The sequence below is a fragment of the Capricornis sumatraensis genome, chromosome 6 (assembly GCF_032405125.1).
Source record: "Capricornis sumatraensis isolate serow.1 chromosome 6, serow.2, whole genome shotgun sequence".
Taxonomy (NCBI): domain Eukaryota; kingdom Metazoa; phylum Chordata; class Mammalia; order Artiodactyla; family Bovidae; genus Capricornis; species Capricornis sumatraensis.
Genome location: NC_091074.1, coordinates 37,699,784 through 37,721,997, shown reverse-complemented (window position 1 = coordinate 37,721,997; position 22,214 = coordinate 37,699,784). Strand labels below are relative to the sequence as shown.

General features: G+C 38.1%; 1 protein-coding gene across 1 annotated transcript in view; it reads right to left on the bottom strand.

Moving 5' to 3' along the window:
* Positions 1 to 22,214, bottom strand: part of FREM1 (FRAS1 related extracellular matrix 1) — a 157,132-nt gene that overhangs the window by 51,703 nt on the left and 83,215 nt on the right. The window contains exons 18-22 of the mRNA XM_068974274.1: positions 17,367 to 17,563; positions 13,529 to 13,751; positions 12,229 to 12,373; positions 6,866 to 7,007; positions 3,953 to 4,148 (exon numbers count right to left, since the gene is read on the bottom strand). Of these exons, the coding sequence (XP_068830375.1) occupies positions 3,953 to 4,148; positions 6,866 to 7,007; positions 12,229 to 12,373; positions 13,529 to 13,751; positions 17,367 to 17,563 (903 nt within the window). The remainder of the gene's footprint in view (positions 1 to 3,952; positions 4,149 to 6,865; positions 7,008 to 12,228; positions 12,374 to 13,528; positions 13,752 to 17,366; positions 17,564 to 22,214) is intronic.

The following is a 22,214-nucleotide window of genomic DNA, read 5'->3' as shown; positions in this document are numbered from 1 at the left end:
GATGGACAGGGAAGCCTGGCATGCTGCAGTCCACGGGGTTGCAAAGAGTCAGACACAATTTGGCAACTGAGCATGACTAACTTCTAATAGGTAAAGACCAGTTCAGCTCAGTTAAGTCTCTCAGTCGTGTCAAACTGTTTGCGACCCCATGAACTGCAGCATGCCAGGCTTCCCTGTCCATCACCAACTCCCGGACCTTACTCAATCTCATGTCCACTGAATCAGGATGACATCGAACCATCTCATCCTCTGTCATCCCCTTCTCTTCCCACCTTCAATCTTTTCCAGAATCAGGGTCTTTTTCAATGAGTCAGTTCTTCGTGTCAGTTGGCCAAAGTATTGGAGTCTCAGCTTCAGCATCAGTCCTTCCAACGAATATTCAAGACTGATTTTCTTTAGGATGGACTGGTTGGATCTCCTTGCAGTCCAAGGGACTCTCAAGAGTCTTCTCTAACACCACAGTTCAAAGGTATCAATTCTGCAGTGCTCAGCTTCCTTTACAGTCCAACTCTCGCATACATACATGACTACTGGAAAAATCACAGCTTTGATTAGACAGACATTTGTTGGCAAAGCAATGTCTCTCCTTTTTAATACACTGTCTAGGTGAGTAGCTCTTCTTCCAAGAAGCAAGCGTCTTCTAATTTCATGGCTACCATCACCATCTGCAGTGATTTTGGAGCCCCTCCCCCCCAAAAAAGTCTCTCACTGCTTCCATTGTTTCCTCATCTATTTGCCACGAAGCGATGGGACCAGATGCCATGATCTTAGTTTTCTGAATGTTGAGTTTAAGCCAACTTTTTCACTCTCCTCTTTCACTTCCATCAAGAGGCTCTTTAGTTCTTCTGAGTTTTCTGCTGCTAAAAATTCTATAGTGCACAACAAAGACTTACATATTCCCAAATATTGATATTGCCATGACTGGGAAACCCTGTTTTAGATGATCAAATTAGTCTTTTTTATATGTTATTGCTTTTTAACTCAAAATGCAACTTAAGTTCAATGTAGAATCAACAGTCAACCTAATTTTACATCAAAACCTGAGCCGCGGATGATTCTGAGGGAGTTAAGATGAATACATCAAAGAAGAAAGAGGAATGAACAAAGCCAGGAAACAAAATTCACCCACAGGATGAAGAGCAGAAGATACAGCTGAGGGGAGGAAAAATATCTAGGTTTTGCCTGAACCCAGTTTTTCAGCACTGTTTTTCACAGTAGTCAGAGTATGGTTGAGGGTCAGCTATAGGCAACGTCCTTCTAAACGTCTCTCAAAGATGTCCGAGTCATTTTTGCCACTGTGCAAATCAGAAGTCACGGCACAATGGGAAAGCATGATGTTATTTATAATGGCTTCCAAAAAGTGTTCACATATGCTAATGTTAGGGTCTGATTTAGTCTAACAATTCAGTATAATTTCATTCAGAGATGAACAATTCTGATTATAAAGTTACACTGCAACCTGAGAAAATTTCCTCCAAAAGAAGGAAGGAAGGGAAAAAACTAAAGCAGTGAAGAAAGAGGAGGAAAGAAGGAAGAATAGGATTCTGTACAGAGATAAAAAATACCACCAAATTAAAAGAAAAGCTTCTGAACTACTGAAAGTTTCAACAGGTTACTGTGTCTACTTGATTAAGTTTTCACAAATCCTTTTAGAAAATAATCACATGCTAGTTGTAGCAGAGACTAGGGAGGACCTCACCAGCCTCAGTACTTTTTCTTCTGGATGTACTGCTCCAGTTTCCGCTGCCCAGCCTCCTTAAGGTGATTCAGCCACCAGGATGTATAGAGGGCAAGTACCCTACCTCCACGCATAGCCCATGAAATTCTCCCATTTTCCTTCACATACCCACGTGTGCATGCACGGCCGTGTCCGACTCTTTGCAACCCCATGGACTGTAGCCCGCCAGGCTGTCCACAGGATTCTCCAGGCAAGAATACTGGAATGGGTTGCCATTTCTTCTTCCAAGGGATCTTCCTGATCCAGGGGCCAAACCATGTCTCCTGCATCTCCTGCACTGGCAGGAGGATTCTTTACAACTGCACTGCGTGGGAAGTCCATCGTCATCCACATCTCGCTCTCAAAGTGACTCCGAGGCCTTCAGGGACAAAGAATCCCCTGGCTAGAGAGAATCCCCAGGTGGGTGCATGGAACAGAATACTTCTGTACTCCCCAGGGAATGCACCATGCTGAGAATGACAGGACAGTCTGCTGCACTAATACATATGTTGTCTGCCCAGATATTTCACTTGTATTACTTTTTGCCTGGACAAGTATTTATGAAGAATGTACTCTTATTTTTGCAAAGAGAATTAATTGTGTACAGTAACATGAACTTATTATATATCTTCAAGGAAATAAGCAAATAAAATATATAGTCTTCCCCTTCAAATAAAAATCAAAATCAGTTAATCTGGCTTAACATTTGTTTTAAAAAATTCAGGACAGCTGTAATTTTACCACATACATGAAGTAAAACTTTTACTGTACCTAAGCATCCAATTTAATTTAGCTCTGAGCTTTCTGGCAGCCAAGGCAAAAAAAAAAAGAAAAGAAAAAAATGCATTCTGTTAATCTGTCAATCAAGCATGTACTAAGGATCTAAGACTTTGCTTGGTCCTGAGAATATATAGGTCTTGGACTATACAGATGAATGAGATAGGATCTTTACTCTCCTCACACAAGCTCGAAGTGAAAGTATGCAGTAGTAACAGTTGAGAATCAAAGACCTACTCTCTCCTTTGCTGAGCTTTCAGTACTTTCTTGGCTCTCCTCCTTCTGCCATTTATGTGCTGTTCAGTCCCATCATGCAAATGGTCTGCTTAATTAATTCAACAGAAGCTTACTATCAGGACTTCCCTGGTGGTCCAGTGGCTAAGACTCTGTACTCCCAATTCAGGGGACCTGGGTTCAATCCTTGATCAAAGAACTAGATCCCGCATGCTGCATCTGAGGGTTCGCCTGCCGCAAATAAAGATCCTGCATGTTGCAACAAAGACCGGGTGTAGCCAAATAAATACAAAATAAAATTTCTTTTAAAAAAAGAGAAAAGCTTATTATCTTACAGCATTCTCCCTCATCCCTAAAGAGTATGTTTTAGCATTTCCAAAGCGAAAAGAGTAACAACTTTCAACCTTTTCAACAACAAAATCTCTTTGTGTTATTTTAAATTTTAAAAAAATATATTCATTGTGTTTCCTTTATCATTCAGTTCACTTCAGTTCAGTCACTCAGTCCTGTCCGACTCTTTGCAACCCCATGAACTGCAGCAAGCCAGGCCTCCCTGTCCATCACCAGCTCCCAGAGTTCACTCAAACTCACATCCATCGAGTTGGTGATGCCATCCAGCTATCTCATCCTCTGTCATACCCTTTTCCTCCTGCCCCCAATCCCTCGCAGCATCAGAGACTTTTCCAATGAGTCAACTCTTCGCATGAGGTAGGCAAAGTACGGGAGTTTCAGCTTTAGCATCATTCCTTCCAAAGAACACCCAGGACTGACCTCCTTTAGAAAGGACTGGTTGGATCTCCTTGCAGTCCCTCTATCATTACTGTATTGGAAATCTTTTCCCTTTCAAATTCTGTTTTTAGGTAATCATTCAATTCCTGGAGATAAAACTAGAGTTGGTGCATTGATTTGTAAAATCTTCCTTAAAGCATAAAACCTTGACAGTTAAAGTAACCTGTGCAGCCATATTGCAGACAAGGCTGGATTTTTAATGGGCTTTTTGAAATACTGAAAATAACACATGAATTGGCTACTCTTGTAAACCAGGCGAAACAAGTGAGGAACCCAAGGATCAAATCATAACTGATGGAATTTCAAGTCTAAAGGATGGAAGGGAGAAAGGAAAGGAGGGAAGAAGAAGAGAGGGAGAGAAGATGGGAGAGGTTTACAGCAGTGCACTTCTGCTGTGAAAGTTCGTCCCAATAAAGCCTGATAGAAATGCTTTACCTTTTCCCATATCCTTGATGGTGATGTGACAGTCAAATGCCGGTGACCTATTGTCACCATCCCAGAGGTGGAAGGTGAAGCTGTCTTGGTTCTTGGAGTCCATGGCCCCGGTGTGTGTATATCTCAGCAAGTTCAAATCCACTTCTTCCTGAGTGCATTTCATGCCAGGGTACAGAGGAACCCAGTCCCTTCCTATCTGAAAGATGCCAGAATTAGTCAGCTGCCCAGGTTTCCCCCTCCTCCCAAGGTGTGTTAGTGAACATCTTCCATATCCTCTGAAAACTTGCAAGATAAACGATATTTTAGGGAAACCCCAGATTCAATTATTTTGCCATTCTACCTCATATTTTTCATTGAAATAAATGTATTAAAATAATTTCAAACCTTAGGAAAAACAACTAGCTGTAAGCAAAGAGTTGTTTGCAAAGTCATGCAATTCAACTGAAGTACTACTAAGGTATTTATCATAAGCTATCATAGCTGATTAAATATTTCAATTGATGAGAGCAGGTGGGTATTAGAGCTGTTGGAATTGATTCTTTAAAAATTAAATGTGTTTCACTTGGGATTTCCTTTTTTCTTTTTAGATCATATCATTGTTCAACTAATAAAATCTGTATTTCAAACCAGTTTGTCACTGGAGTTATCTGAAATAGATAAAACACAAATAGAATGGGTGTATTTACTGTCTCTATGTTTTTCAGGTTTCCTAAAGACCAAAGAAAATGATCAAAATTTCTATTATTCCCTACATTTATATCCTGAGTCAGCACAAAAATAACTATAAATATCATATATATTGTTAATTATACTGTTCTAAAAATAACAGCATTAATTAAGCATATATTCTATACAGAACTCAGTGCAGAAATTGTGGCATTTTCAATGAAAAGAGGTCTTTATGCTGAGGGAGAACTAACAACTGAGAGTATTAGAAAATAATAATAAATCTGTCTCTGATTAGTAATTCTGTTGTTATTCTCTTAAGATGTATAGCTTTCCCTAAGAGTGGCTTGTAAAAGTCATCTGACATAATTCAAGAAAAATGTCATCTTAAAAATTTATTGTATGATATTATCAAGTGCTTTTCCTATGTTTTAGGAGACTATAACAGAAATTTCAACATTTGTTTTTTATTTCCTTTGACACATTATTTCACATGCCCTCCTCTCCCCCTCACCGTGCTTCCACTTCCTTTTGTCACTCTATTTGATAAAGTTCCCTCCTCTTTAATGTTTATGCCCAGCTGACGTATGCTCTGCCCCAGTTCTTACTGGGTGAAAGTTAATTATATTCTAATAATTAAGTTCATTGTTTGTTTGCATTATAAGGTCCATTTGAAAATTTAATTTTTAAAGCAGACACTCTTTCAGGTTTTAAACCAGACAGCCTGTAATCTAGTTAACTTTTTTCTTCATAGTCTTTTCCCAGAAGATACATTTTGCTTTCCCTCATCTCCAATTCCCTACTTGCATTGCCAAGTGTGAGCTTTGACTTGACAAAATCCATCTGCAAGCCTCCAAAGAGGAAGAAAATAAGAGTTGGACTCAAGGTGGGTAAAATGCAAAAAAGTCAACGAGAAAACAAAGATGCACAAGAAAGTCCAGGAGGCCAGCTCCCTGGTCTTGGAGAGACTTGGAGAACCCCTAGGGAGCTGGGAGAGAACTCTACGGTGCCGTATTGAGAACCTGGATCCATCTGGATTTTTACATAACCAAAAACACTTTCGCTCCCATGCCACCCAAATGTGTGAGCTCTCACTGCATTTCTGCTTCATTACTCTCTGAAATGAAATAAGGCCACAGCTGCACCTCAGTTTAAATCAGTGATTTCTCTTCACTTCGATTCTCTATGGTGCCCACAATCTAAGACAATCAAGCTGTTACCCACAGAATAAATCCTTGCTGCTATTCTCAGGCTGTGTCTACATTTTATTAAAAGTTAAGCATTCAAACAATCACATAGACATTTTGATGAGTTACTCGAGTGACCTTCTCAAGTGACAGATCTATAATTTGTATTGAGTTGATCCTTGGGCATCACATACAAAGTCTGAACTAGTCTGGTGAGCACCATTTGTTAAAGGACTATCTTTTCTCCACTGCTTGGTCAAAATCAGTTTGCCATACTTGTGTGGGTCTATTTCTGATTCCCTGGCGGCTAAGACGGTAAAGAGTCTGGGAGTGTGGGAGACCGAGTTCAATCCCTGGGTCGCAAAGATCCCCTGGAGAAGGAAATGGCAACCCACCCCAGTATTCTTGACTGGAGAATTCCATGGATGGAGGAGCCTGGCAGGCTACATGTAGTTCATAGGGTCACAGTCAGACACAACTGAGAGACTTCACTTTTACTTTCATTCTGTTCCATTGATCTATTTGTTTATTCCTGTACCAAACATATACTGTCTGGGTTAGGTTACTACAGGTATAAAGTCAGTCTTGAAGTCAGTTAGTATCACTCCTTCAATCTCATTCTTCTATATTGTGTTAGCTATTCTGGGTATTTTGCCTCTCCAGATAAGCTTTAGAATCAGTTTGTTGATATTCACAAGTGCTCTAAAAAATAAAGCCTATTTTTTAAAATAAAAATCTGATGGAAATAAAGATCTCAAAGTATGCCTGATTCTCATCAGAAACTAGACAACTTGCTTTCCCCAGTAACTTCCTATCTTCCAATTTAGGTACAATCCTAAGGAGAAATGAGCAGTGAGAAACCTTGATTTTGGTTGAATTTATCCTGAAATGAGTAAGTAAATTTAGAATAGTGTGAGTTCCCTCCAAAATAGTAAAATTAAAATTTCTACTTTGGGGCAAAACATGAGTATGACAGAAGACATTCAGTTATGCAAATCTGTGCATTGTAAAAATTTAAACCTGTTACAGTCAATCTGAAAAATAAAAAAAGGTGGCCAACCTTAAGTTGAAGTTGCCCATTTTGGGGAAGTCTTTCAAATAAATAGTAAATCTTCTCCCTGGGTGAGTCTTCATCTATGGCTGAGAGAACAGCACTAGAAATAATACGAGTTTCACCCATATTCATTGTAATTCCAGCCTTCCTGTAAAAAAGAAGATATCTGGGTTGATACTGAAACAGAAGACATTGCTTTAACAGGGGACACTCATAATGACTATTACAGTGCTCAACCTTCAAAAATTAGAGGATGATTTTCAGTCTCCAAAGTACTAAAAATGATGAGTCAGTCTTGTGAAACAAGCTCTCATTTCACCTTACCTGTGAAACTCTTGAAAATATTTAGCCAGGATTGATGAGTATGGCATGAGCTGATTACCTACTCCTATTTACATGTATAGCACTTTATAATTTATATTATAATTTTATATTAAATTTATTTTATATTTTTTTATAAAATAAATTTATTTATATAATTTTATATTAAAACATTTTATAAACTGATATTTTTCCAAAATTTTATTCAATATGAATACAACAACAGCTCCATGAAGTAAGTGGGCTAGGTATTCTCCTTCTAATTTTACAGACAGAAACTTAAAAAGATGAAATGACTTACTCACAGGTATTCTGGTATCTTTTATGATAGACCATTATGAATTTGGTGATATTTAGGCAATCTGTAGCCCTCTACATTACTCTTTCTCCTTGACAATCTTCTGGGTAACTGGCACTGTTTTCACAGCAATTCATCTTTCCCAAGTGCCACAGCTGCCTGGTCAACTCCTGGCATCTTGAAGAGAAGGCTGGGGCAGCGAGCAGCTGCTACTTCTACCATAGAAACCGCTGCTGTGGTTTCATGTGTCCTGTAAAGGGTGACCACCTTCACAGCCAATATTGCTATTTTCCCTGGTCTCACCAAAGTAAAGAAGGGATTTCTTTCCACCTGTTGTTTTCTGTTCTTGGTTTCGGTCATCACACAAGAACTAACTGTGACACTTTGTTTCTGAGAAAAACTGGAAAGTTTCCTTGGGATTGAGATCAAGGACATTTTTGTAGCAAACTAGCCATTCTCAACAGCTTTCCAGTCCTCTACTGAGAAGTCAAAGCCCGAACACCTCAATTCTAACCTTACTAGGTTTCTCTTGCATCCTTGGAACTGACATCTTCCCTGGTAGTAGGAGGCAACTTTTGCTCTCCTCTTTACAAGAGACTGTAATACCATTGAGGTAGGAGATAGACAGGCCCCTGGGCTGAACAGCTGCTGTTTGTCAAGTGGAGTAAAATTGCAGCTTTGTTCTTACCCAGACACTCTGAGGGCAAAGCTAGTGGCAGAAGCTGAGCCCTGCTGAAGTCAAGAGACAAGAGGACCAATCCCGAGGTCAAGGAAAACTTCTCTGTCTGCACAAATGCAGAAAGACTCCTTGGTGGTCAAAAGGCCGGGGGTGCCACCTATCTGAACATGTATCCACAAGCATCTGCAGTGGAATCCATCTTAGTAAAAAGGTGCACACACATGTTGGGGAGAATCCTTGAACAGGTCACATATGGGAAAAGAAACAAGATAATTGGCCAAAGGTAAACAAAGATCTGGAAGTACTGTCCTATGTAAGTGATTTAAATCACCTCTTTACTGCACTCCTCCTCATTAGGGTGGACACACACTCTTTCTCTCCAGGTGTGTATTTCCGCCTTGCTTCACCCTTAAACACACAAAATGATTCTCTATGTGCTCTCCCATATGCTATGCTGTGTCTCTGATAATAAACTTTGTACCTGTTTTTACAGTTTTGGCCTCCTTCAGAAATGCATTTTTCAATGAGGATAAGAGCCAGAGTCACTTTGCTTCTAGCCTCTAGACCCTTGTTGTCTAGTGGCAAGGATTCTTCATTTTCATCCAGGCTACCCAGGTTCAATTCTGGGGCAAGGGACTAAGATCTTTCTTCAGGAACACTCATTGCTGTCTCTCTAGGATCAACATCATTCTAGGAGGCTAGAATGCTGGTTTGGGACTTATGGAGATTGGTGGTGATTTTATTTATTTATTTTTGGCCTCACATCTTGTGAGTCTTAGTTCCCTGACCAGGTATTGAATTCCAGCCTGTGGCAGTGAGTGCATGGAGTCCTAACCACTGGACCACCAGGGAATTCCCAGTGGTGTTTTTAATAGAAATAAATGAACTGAAACAGGAAGCCAATACAAGGAAGATGATAAGGAGTCTGGTAGAAAGAAATGGTCAGAAAATGAGGGTTCAAGAGAAAAGAAAGTGTGTCACAGTGTGTTACCCTGAAAGGGACAAAGGCTTAGTGTAGGTAATTTATCTGGGAAGTGAGCTCAGGACCAAGTGAGAGGGAGGGGAGGAGGAGAGGGAAACAACATAGCAGTAAAGGTTGCTACGGGACTCAGTCCTACTGGGGATCTGTTGAAGAGCCACGTCAAACATGCCACAAATTTTAGCTCTGAAGGATGGGAGGCTGGGACCCTTACATTATCTACTACCTCTCATAGGTGGAGAACGCCCTCAGAGTGTTATCCCCTGTGCCAGGACAGGGGCTGAGTGAGCCACTGCTGCCCAGAGGCAGAAAAGCAGAGCACTGCAGGTGCTTCAGTGGGTATGGACAGGTGTAGGGCATATTCCATCACTAGAATCAAATGTAGGCTAAGGGGGTTCAACCCCACGAGCCAAAGCCACCGACTATAGTATCTAAAAAGAATACCAAAGAAATGGTGTCAAATGCACTAACAAGGTCCAGCCAGATGAGAAAAGCCATTAGATTTGGTGGGAAAGCCATCAGATTTGGAGACTGGGCAGAAATGGAAGAAGCAAGCACAAGCTATTTCTTCAAGCAGTTTGGCACTGAAGTGAATGAGGGACTGAGCCATCATGGCAGTCTAAAATGAAGATACCTGCTAGCAATAATGATAATAACTGACACTTATGAGAACTTACTATGTACTAACCAGTCTTTCAAATACTTTTACATATTTTAATTCATTGAACCCCTTCAACAACCACATGAAAAAGATACCGTTATTACCCTCATTTACAAAGAGGTAGCAAGAGGTTAAGTAATATATTCAATATCAAATCAGGGCTTCCCTGGTGGCTTAAATGGTAAAGAATCTGCCTGTAGTATGGGAGACCTGAGCTTGATCTCTGGGTCAGGAAGATCCCCTGGAGATGAGAATGGCTACCCACTCCAGTATTCTTGCCTGGAGAATTCCATGAACAGAGAGGATCCTGGCGGGCTACAGGCCATAGTCACAAAGAGTTGAACATGACTGAAGGACTAGAACTTTCACATTCTTTTTCCCTCAAGATCACACTACCCATAAGTGCCTGAATCAAGACAGTTTGGCTCCAGAATTTGCTCCCTTCACTATTAACTATATCCCTGTGTCTTGTTAGCAGAAGGAATGAAAAGGGAAGAGATGGGAGATGCAGCTGAGAAAAAATAATAGAGCATGTTCTGAGAGAGAGCAAGAGGTGATATGCTCAAGGACACATACGGAAGGGAAAAGAACAGAAGGGGAAAAAGGAGAGATTTCAAAGTAGAGCTGAAGGAACTTTGGTGATTCTGTAGATGAAGCTATGCCGAGATGTTTAATGGCAAGAACCTAGCAAGAAATAGTAAGTCAGATAAGATTGAATGAGTGCCTTAAGTCATTTTACTTTTCTGGTCTCAGTTATCTTAATGAATAAAACAATAGCTACTTCACACAATTTTGGTGGGGATTTAACTAAATATATGTGAAAAAATCCAGCACACTGTTGTATAGAAAGCATTTAATAAACATCATTTTTCACCTCTCTCCCTCTTTCTTAGACTAAGTTAGGTCATCAGAAAGGAGGCTCTTTACTACCATAATATCTTTCAAATTTTCAGTTTCATAAATCAAGATTATACTAATCTAACATCCAGTGAGAAAATAAGGAAATAGTATGTGTATTGATGATTCATTTTGCTGTACAGTAAAAAGTAGTTTTAGTCACTCAGTCATACTTGACTCTGTGATCCCATGGACTGTAGACTGCCAGGCTCCTCTGTCCATGGTATTCTCCAGTTAGGAATATTGGAGTGGGTAGTCATTCCCTTCTCCAAGGGATCTTCCCAACCCAGGAATCAAACCTAGGTGTCCTGTAGGCAGATTCTTTACCACCTGAGCCACCAGGGAACACAACAGTGTAAAGGAACTATAATCCAATAAAAATAAATTTAAACAAATAAAACAAGGAAAAACATTTCAAAAGAAAGATGAGTTATAAACCCAGAAATCAACATGATTTGAAAAAATTTTTAATTTTTATAAATACACAAATCCTAAGGACATACACACAAAAATTTCCTATTGAATACTCTTAGCCAATCTGATGTCTGAGATGCAACTCTCCAAAAATTATCTCCAGCATTTCCCATAATGGTTTCCAAGGACCTCAGTGGCCATAAGGAAACAGCAAGATAAGGAAGGGATTTGTTTCTTTTCTGTACAGTGGAGGAGATTTTGGGAGTTTACACCTTTTCAAGAAGTTGTTCACTTCCTAATAAAAACTTAGACTGTCTACTCAATGGCCATCATGCTACACCATTGACATGGTCAAAGAGGTACCAAGAAGCACACAACTCCCTCGATCTAGGACCTTAGAAGAGTTGAGCTTCCTAAAGTTTTGACCTTGGACAGTTCTCTACAGTTGCCAATGATAAGAGAAATGGCTGGAACTAAAGAAATATAACTGATGAAAATTCTGTAGCTATGATCAAACTGATCAGCTCCTGAGAAAGTCTGCAATGAATAATATCAGTACAGAATTTTTAAAAGGTGATCATCTTGACCTCAGGTGGCAACAGGGCATTGATCTCTATGGAACACAGAAGAGGACCGGAGGACAATGAAATATGAAAATGAAAAAAATCATGGCAATATATTCCCCTCAGCCACTCTTAGCTCAAAGATTAATCAAATCCACAGTAAGGACTGTCTTCAGTTGTATGATCACACTTTAGTTGAATTTATTTATTAATTACTCTCTGGTGTGTGTGTACGTGTATACGTGCATGGGCTTAAATATTTAGTATGCTGTTCATTCTGTATTGTATGTATGGTCATTCTGAATTACTGACAACTAAATAGAACTTTTAGAGGAAAACCAAATAATTAAAAGGCTAATTTGAGAAATTTTAAGGAGGAGTTATGTTAACTAACATTTGCACTGAAGGTTCTAGGTGCTTAAGTCTGTGGGAAAGTTGCAACAGGCAGGAGTTGTTAAAGACTTCTCTCTGGAGGAAATACATTACACTTGCATCTAGTATTCCAGACCTTAGAACTTCATACAGAATCTCAAATGGACTCTTTTCAGGTAACTTACTTGCTCAGCATTGGTTTCTCATCATTAACTGGGGTGACCTCTACAAAAACGGTTTTAAGTATCTTATGTTTCCCATCTGACACCTGGATTGTAAAGTCATCAGTAAGACTCTCTGAATCATCGTGCACGTACATCAGCCTCATTCCTGGACAAAGGGAAAAAAGAAAAAGTAAATCTTTCTTACGATTAAACCATTTCAAAATCCGTCATAAATAATTTGTTTTGATTTCCAAGGCATTGCTATTAGCATGAGCTCATTAATCAGCACAATAAAGTAAAATCAAACTATTTTATAAAGTAGGAATACCCTCCTAGTTCATTAAAAGTTCCTATTTAAATAAGTTAGTATTTGATAAAGGTCTTACTTAAAGTCATTGAGAAAAAATATAGCATTCAATAAACTGAAAGAGAACAATGGCGACAGGGTATTTAAATGAAACAAAAAATTAGTTCATTAGTTACAGGAATTTGTATTTAGACCCCTACCTCAAGCCAACAATCAAAATAAATTTTAGGTGAATCAAAATTTAAGTAAAAGACTATTTTTAAAGCCTATATAACATTCACATGGAAAAAATGGAACTTTCATATGTAGCTGGTAGAAAAGTAAAATGCTGCAGCTACTTTTGGAAAACAGTTTGACAGAGTTTTAGGTTTGATCCCTGGGTCAGGAAGATCCCCTGGAGAAGGAAACAGCAATACACTCCAGTATTGCCTGAAAAATCACATGGCTAGAGAAGCCTGGCAGGCTACACTTCATAGGGTCACAAAGAGCTGGATACATCTGAGCACATGAGCAAATGGGATAAGATCAATTTTTCAAAAAGAATAATGAAAAAATCCTTTAGTCTGCTATTTCAATCTGTCATTTCCTTAAAGAGCAAATTATCACCTCAGAGAATAATGAATTACTATAGGTTGTTCTATATTTGTTTCAAATGTGGAGGTTTTGACAGACAAATCTCTTCAAATTTAGTTCCATAATCTTGATTGTTTTAAAAAGGAATTTTTTATTATGTAATTAAAACCTTGGGGTAAAATACCAAAATTCACAAATATTATTTTGCTGATACTCTTAAGGTGAAAGAAAAGATATTATTTCTTTTTCAATTACCCACTGTGTCTAGCTGAGACTTCATGTTCTACATTAATCCAGAGCCCAGAGAAAACCCTTGAGGGATAAATGAATACAGGCGAAGGCCATTTCTTCAATTCCTCTTTCTGTGATTTATTACTGTCTTTTCTGGGTTAAATTATTAAATCAATAACAACAAACAAATTGAAATGAAACATGATATACCATTCTTGAGAAGTTCCATGGAAAAGTTGTAGACAAGTTCATGCTTCTGGCTGGGGTTGGTTGATTGCTTATATTGAAAAAAGTTTCTGCTAAATGCATTGTTGATGAGGAGGCCATGACGCGGTTTGTGAGTGATACTGAACAGCAAGGGGTTCTTGGGAATGTCCCGGTCAGTAGCACTGATGATGGAAGAATCCAGCTCTCTCATCTGACCCTCACATACCTAAACAAAGACAAGAGAAGCCAGCTGCAAGTGAAATGAAACCTTTCTTTTGGCAAAAAGCTCAAAAAATAATTTTAAGAGAGCCTCACAAATTTTCCATGAGGTTTGTGTGTAATGAGTCCTGAAAAGAAATTGCTAGTTTAACATGACCTTAGAAGACAATAAGAAATCTACTCACCTTTCTCATGTGTTTTTCTGAAGATTTCAAAGCACTTTATCCATTTCCATGAAGGACTAAGGATATATATAAACATATATATATATATATAATATATATAATCTCATATATATGATTCATAATTCAAAGATCAGGGAGTAAAGCAATCAAAAAGATGCTTGCCTTCTGGAAGTCACAGAGTTCAGTTGTAAAACTGGGTGTAGACCCTGGCTGTCCTAACTTGCCATTTTAACCTCTGAACCTTGCTGCTCTCACAGTTCTTTTTTCCTGTTTTACACATGGCATAAATATCTGCTATACACACTGGGGGATGTTAGGTGTTGTTAGTTTTTTGTCATTGCAGCAAACACTGCTATATCTCAATTACAGTCAACCACAGTTGAGAGGATGCTCCTGGATACACAACAGTATATATTTTAATGCTGGGTCCCCGATCTCTTCTCTGTCCTCACACCACTAATTTGCCTGAACAACCCCCCATCCCACTTCAAGTTTCATAATCCTTTAAGCATCAAGAGAACTGAATGTTTTTCATTTCATGTAGGATCTAATTACTTAGAAACATTTGTACCATTAACATGGTACTTGGTCATCTTCATCTTCTTTTTCTCATAGCAAGGGAACAAAAAAGTATTTCTGCTTCCTACTGTGAAATACAGCAAGATCTAAATAATATGAGTATGTAAGTTTAGTATGTGCTTATTGGGCACACACAGAATCACTGTAAGAATATGAATATTCTAAAGAATCAAAGTCCAAATGAGACTGTGATGGCCTGTTCATCATTAATTATAAGACAAGGAAAAAATATCTAGCACTGCTAAATACAGATAAACAAGAAGCAGGAAAGGGTGGAGGAATCCAACAATGTCTTTGTGGCTGAGTGGGCATTTTATGTTTGAAGAAGACATGGGCTTTAGACTTGTGAAAATACTCTCTCTTCAGCCTCTCTTAAGGACTCTGAAAAGAGCCTTCCTACAATTACTTGCATGTACATAACAAGAATCATAATATCTGACATTTAGGCTAAAATTATGCTGGTTCCCTTTTATCTGGCCTACATTTTAAAAACTGAGATGGCATAATAATTTAATGCATGGTGATAGAAGTAGGGAATCATCTTTGATAGTAACTTGCATTTTTCTCCAAAAACTTTAATAAAGCAACCTACAAAAGATGTTCTAATCATCTTTCTTTATAAATCTCAGGACTCCTGGACTCACTGTATGGCAGCCTTTCCCATTTACAAAATGGTAAATTCACGCACAAGATGACTGGGAAATTTTATCAAAAAAATGTGAGATTCTTCTTTGCACGTTCAATAATTTATTGAGATTATAAATAAAAGGTTTAGATAAATAGACATAAAACACAGAAACTCACTAGTAGACAGCTTTGAAATAGATTATAATAACTTTAAAATCTCAATTTTTTTGTGCTACAAGTTACAGCACAACTTGATGGAAGCCCAGCTAGCTATAAAATAAATACACTTTTCCACAAGAAAGCAAAATACATTTGACTGTTTTAAAAGATCACTTGAAGCTTAAAGCCAGCTCTGCCAATAACACATGGGGCTCCATATTTGTTACTCTTCAACAGCCTCTGTAAGCAATTCACAGGGGAGAAAAAAGGCATGATTACTTTCAGAGAAGAGCAAGAGACAAATTCCCAGTGGCCTAATTATTTCAGAAACTCCAACCCTAGACAGATATAAGACAATAGAGGTAGGTATAGAAGGAGTCATTTGTAATTTCTTCTCTCTCTCGTAATTACTGAAGTGCTCTCTGGAGAAATCCATGTGCCAACAGAGGAGGAATGGCAGGAGCTGGCTTTTAAGTCTCATTCTGAGACTTTTAAATCTCTTCCTTTTAAGTCTTATATACCATTAAGACTTGGCAGAAAATTAAAATCAAATAAAGACTTTTTACGTTTAGAATTTGATAATTTTCAGTGAAAAATAAGGCAAAATAACGGTTTCAAAGCAAATTTGATCAATGTCTGAAAAAGGATGACAGACGTAATAAGACTAGTATGAATGACATCTATTTAATAAGAATTTTCTAAGGAGATGGTTAGATAGCATCACCAACTCAATGGACATGAATTTAAGCAAACTCCGGGAGACAGTGGAGGACAGAGGAGCCTGGGGCGCTACAGTCCATGGGGTTGCAAAGAGTAAGACATGACTTAGCAACTGAACAACAGCAAAATGTGCCTGACCATCATGACAGTCATAGACCACCCTAAAGGAAGATCTGATACACATTTTGCAGACGAGGAAACAAAAGCACAGAGAGAAATAACTTACCCAGAACCCTACGACTAGTAAAAAGCAACACCAAGCCCCTCATGCTCCAAAGCCAGTACTCATTCATGTAATCAGCATATGTTATGAGTAAACCTGGATTAAATAACTGTATAAAAATTAGGATTGTTTAAAAAGAATTATATGCTTATATGAAAATATTAAAATAGAGTAACCAAAGGTTTTTTTAAGTAGAAAGTAGGGTATATTAATGATCTCTGATTTGTAGGTGAAAACATACAGAAAAGTCGTATACATACATACATACATATCATTGGCATGGACACAAATTACCTCTGTGGAAATTAATTACTAAAAACTCAACTGATGGGGAGTGACCATGCATAGCTACTGTTAAAGAGGGAAAATTTCATAGTTCACTGTGTAAGTTTCACAACATTCTAACTTGTTTAACCACATATATTTATTATTTTTTTAAGACAACAGTTGTCTCAGCAGTGATATGCTGGGCCATTTTAACTATGTCTAAAGTTTTAAATAAAACTAACAAATATTGTTATATAATATAATAACATTTTTAAACCGCACAAAAATAATGGTTGAAATTGTATTTTTTCCTGTCATATATCTTTATAAACAGCTGAATAAAAAAGATGCCCATAGTTTGAATTAAGAATCCTTGCTATTGTAGCACTGGTTAAGTAGCAAGCTATGGAATCAGAGCACCAGGGTGCAAATCCCCTACTTTTTACTTACTGCCAAGCTCTGTGATCTGGGGACACTAACTTAACCTTTTTAGTCTCATTTATTGCAGTTATTAAATGGAAATAATAATGCCATCACTTTAAAAGCCTATTATGAGGATTCAATATGAACACATGTAACGGGTTTGGAACAGGACCTACTAGCAAGTACTGCATTCTATATACAGACAACTATAATTTAAACTATGCAATTGCTATCTGTTAGCAATTACTATTATCATGACCATCATCATTACTATTAGAAAAATATTTATCAAGTGATTGCATTACATAACATAGGTTACTGCCCTCTTTACTCATTAACTTGATGTGTTAAGTGCACAAAGACCAGTGTAAATAGATCAGGTGAAAATAAAAATTAGAAAATGACAAAGAGAGACTAAAAATTCAAATATCTTTCTTACAGTAATATTCTGCACTATTAAATCAGGAGCTTCATCATTTGTAGCGTTGATTATAATGTAAAATGGTATCTCCATGGAGCGTCGCTTCCCATCAGTGACATACAACACAAACTTGTCAGCCGTTGGTTCCATCCCCAGATGCCTGGACTGCACATAGTTAATATGTAGAGCCTTCAAGTCTTTCCACTGAAACGAAGCTAGAGCACACCAAAATGGAGCAGGTAAATAAGAAAAACATATTTTCCCAAGCTACTGGCCCTTAATCCTTAACCCAATAGCCTATTTCTCAGCAGAATAAATAAGAGATCACAGCAGTTGACCTAAGGATCAGTCATCAGGGACTTCTACAATGACTATACCCATCAACATACAAACATACTCCTAAATTACAAGGAAGAATTAAAATGTGCATGGAGAACAGAAGGGCTGTAACTGCTAACTAGGATGTAGGGACTCTGTGATCATCATTCACATACTTGGAATGAATGTCAGAGAGACCGTCCCTTGATTAAAACCAGTGCTCCAGAGTGAGCAGTTCTTGTCATATTTGAACAAGAAAGGAACCATCTCTTTCATATAAAGGCATATCAAAAGTTCATCAATCATCTGCCTGTTAGTCGCTAAGTTGTCTCCAGCTCTTTGCAACCCCATGGGCTGTAGCCCACCAGGCTCCTCTGTCCGTGGAATTTTTTAGGCAAGAATACTGGAGTGGGTTGCCATTTTTCTCCAGGGGATCTTCCCCATCTAGAGATCGAAGCCCAGTCTCCTGCATGGCAGGCAGATTCTTTACCATCTGAGCCACCAGGATGGCAGTCTATTGTCAGCCTACTTGACTGCATAGCAAGCAACTGGCAGGAATGAGTGAAATTAACTGACCTGCTTTACGGTATTCTGACATTGACTTAAATCAAAAGATAAAAATACTCTGTGTTGCGTATTAAGCCACAGGCAGTGGTTTAGTCGCTAAGTCGTGTCTGACTCTTGCAACCCCATGGGCTGTAGTCTGCCGGGCTCCTCTGTCCATGGGATTTTCCAGGCAAGAATAGTGGAGTGGAGTCCTCCGGGGGATCTTCCTGACCCAGGGACTGAATCCCGGTCTCCTGCATTGCAGGCGGATTCTTTACCAACTGAGCTAACTAAGGCCCCCACCCTAAGTCACAGGAGAAACTGTAATTAATGCAATTCATCTTTAATGCATTAATCTTTCTTCCGACTCCATTGAGACATAATTCACTTATCACTGTGTGAGTTTAAGGTGTAACACATGTTGATTTGATACAAGCATGTATGTCTTCTCTGAAAAAAGGTCTATTCAAGTCCTCTGCTCAGTTTTTAATCAGATTGTTTAGCTTTTTGTATTGAGTTGTATGAGTAATTTATAGATTTTAGATTTTATCTCCTAACAGCTGTGTGGTTTGTAGATACTTTCTCGCATTCTAAAGATACTCTTTTCATTTTATTGATTGTTTCTCTTCCTCTGCAGAAGTATTTTAATATAGTCCCACTTCTTGATATTTTGCTTTTCTACCTTTGTTTTGGTGTCAAATTTAAAAAATCGTCACCAGACCCACGTTAGGGAACTTACTGCCTATGTTTTCTTCTAGCAGCTTTATTGTTTCATGTCTCATATAGAAGACTTTAATCCATTTTGAGCTATTAAATTTTGTGTTGTAAGATAATGGTCCACTTTCATTCTTTTGAATGTGTCTGTCCATTTTTCCCAACATCACTTCTTAAAGAATGGTTTGCCCATTGTATTTTCTTGGTTCCTTCATTAAAAATTAACTGACCATATATATATGCCTTTCTTTCTGGGCTCACTATTCTGTTATATTGATCTATGTGCTTGTTATTTTTTTCTGCTTTGATTATGATAGCTTTGCAATAATCATTTGAAATTAGCAGGTATGATGCTTCCAACTTTGCTCTTTTTTTCTCAAGATTTCTTTGGCTATCTGAGGTCTTTTGTGGTTCCATACAAACATTAGGATTATCTGTTCTATTTCTGTGAAAAAAAAAAAAAAGTCATTGGAATTTTGATAGGGATTGCATTGAATCTACAGATAGCTTTGGGCAGTAAGGACATTTTAGCTATATTAACACTTTCAACCCATGAACACAGGATGTCTTTCCATTTGTTTGTGTCCTCTTCAATTTCTTTCACCAAGACACTAATTCTATGTCTTATAGTTGGTATACAAATTTTTCCCTACCCTGGTTAAAATTACTCCTGTATATTTTACTGTTTGTTATACTATTATAAATGAAATTGCTTTCTCTTCTTCTTCTTCAGAAAGTTTATTGTCTATGTATAGGAATACAACTGAGTTTTATATGTTGATTTTTTACCCTGAAACTATGGAATCTGTTCATTAGTTCTAATGGTTTTTGGTGAAGTCATTAGGAATTTCTATATATATATATAATATCACATCATCAGCAAATAGAAACATTTTACTTCTTCCTTTCTGATTTCCTTCTTTATCTCCTTCTCTGGCTATGATTTTTCAGTACTATATTGAATAGGAGTGATGCAGGTGGGAAACTCTGTCTTGTTCCTGTTCTTAGAGGGAAATTTTTCAAACTTTCGCTGTTAAGTCTAGCTAAAAGTTTGCCACTTTCCTTTATCTTTTAAAAAAATCAACTCAGTTTCATTAACTTTCCCTATTGTTTATCTGTTCTTTATTTGTTTCTGCTCTGGTCTTTATTATATCCTTCCTTCTGCTAAATATGGGCCTAATTTGTTCTTGCTTTTCTAGTTATAAGTTATTTACTTTTTTAATGCAGCATTTATTGTTATAAAACTTTCCTCTTAGCACTGTTTTTGCTGCGTTCCATATATTTTGCCGTGTTGTGTTTCTATTTTTATTTGATATTTTTAAGTTTCTTTCTTATATTTAGTCTTCGATCCATTGGTTATTCAGGAATGTGTTAATTTTCACATATTTGGGAACTTTTTAGTTATCTCTAGTTATTGACTTTAACTTCCTGGCATTGTGGTTAAAAAAAAAAAAGATACTTGGTACAATTTTGATCTTTTTAAATTGTTAAGACTTCCTTAGTGACTCATCATATGATCTATCCCAGAGACTGTTTCCTGTACATTTGAGAAGAATGTGCATTCGACTTTTGTTGAATGGAATATATGTATGTCTGTTGGATTCATCTGGCTTAATATATAGCTCAAGTTTAATGTTTTCTTACTGATTTTCCATCCAAATGATTCATCCATTGTTGAAAATGGGACACTGAAGTCCCTACTATTATTGTATTGTTGAGTATCACCCTTTTCAGTTCTATTATAGTATAGTGAGCCGGAGAAGGTAATGGCAACCCACTCCAGTACTCTTGCCTGGAAAATCCCATGGACGGAGGAGCCTGGTAGGCTACAGTCCATGGGGTCACGAAGAGTCGGACACTTACTGAGCGACTTCACTTTCACTTTTCACTTTCATGTATTGGAGAAGGAAATGGCAACCCACTCCAGTGTTCTTACCTGGAGAATCCCAGGGATGGCGGAGCCTGGTGGGCTGCCATCTGTGGGGTCACACAGAGTCGGACACGACTGAAGGGACTTAGCAGCAGCAGCAGCAGCAGCATAGTACAGTGAAGTCACTCAGTTGTGTCCGACTCTTTTGCGATCCCGTGGACGGTAGCCTACCGGGCTTCTCCGACCATGGGATACTCCAGGCAAGAATACTGGAGTGGGTTACCATTTCCTTCTCCAGGGGATCTTCCTGACCCAGGGATTGAACCCAGGTCTCCCGCATTGGAGGCAGACGCTTTAACCTCTGAGCCACCAGGGAAGCCCTTTTCAGTTCTATTAGTATTTGCTTAATATATTTAAGTGTTTCAATATTGTATACACGTACATTTACCACTATTATATCCTCTCAGTGAATTAACACTTTATCAGTATATAATGACCTTTGTGTCTTGTTATACTTTTGACTTAAGAGACTATTTTGTCTAGTTTATGTATATTTACGCTTGCTCTCTTTCGGTTTCCATTTGCAAGCAATATATTTTACCATCCCTTCATTTCAAGCCTGTGTCTGTCCTTGAAGCCGAAGTGAGTTTCTTGTAGGCAGCGTTGAGTGGTGTTTTGTTTTTCCTATTCATTCTACTAACACAACTAATTGTAAACCCAGCTTCTCTCGTATTTAAAATGGATATGCCCCCAAAGGTGCTTACAGAATAATTTACTTCTGAAGTGTTGCCTTTGAATGATTTTAGTGTTGGCATTTGTTTTTGCTTTGGTTGTTTTCAAGTGAAACAGCAGAGCTATTCAAGTTTCTGAGACACACTTTGGTTTTAAAGTTAATGTCATTATCTTCACTATTTCCATGATATATTTCCTACTCTTTTCTGCCTGTATCTTTTAAAAGCATTAAAAGAAACTGTGAGAATAAGACTGTGAGTTCCACCAAATTTATTCTGTCACAGTATTCTGTGTTGCTATTGGGGCCTTTTTTTTAACTTTACAATATTGTATTGGTTTTGCCATACATTGACTTGAATCCGCCATGGGTGTACATGTGTTCCCCATCATGAACCCCCCTCCCACCTCCCTCCTCATCCCATCCCTCTGGGTCATCCCAGTGCACCAGCCCCGAGCACCCTGTATCACGCATTGAACCTGGACTGGCAATTCATTTCACATATGATAATTTACATGTTTCAATGCCATTCTCCCATATCATCCTGCCCTCGCCCTCTCCCACAGAGTCTAAAAGACTATTCTATACATCTGTGTCTCTTTTGCTGTCTCGCATACAGGGTCATCATTACCATCTTTCTAAATTCCATATATATGTGTTAGTATACTGTACTGGTGTATTTCTTTCT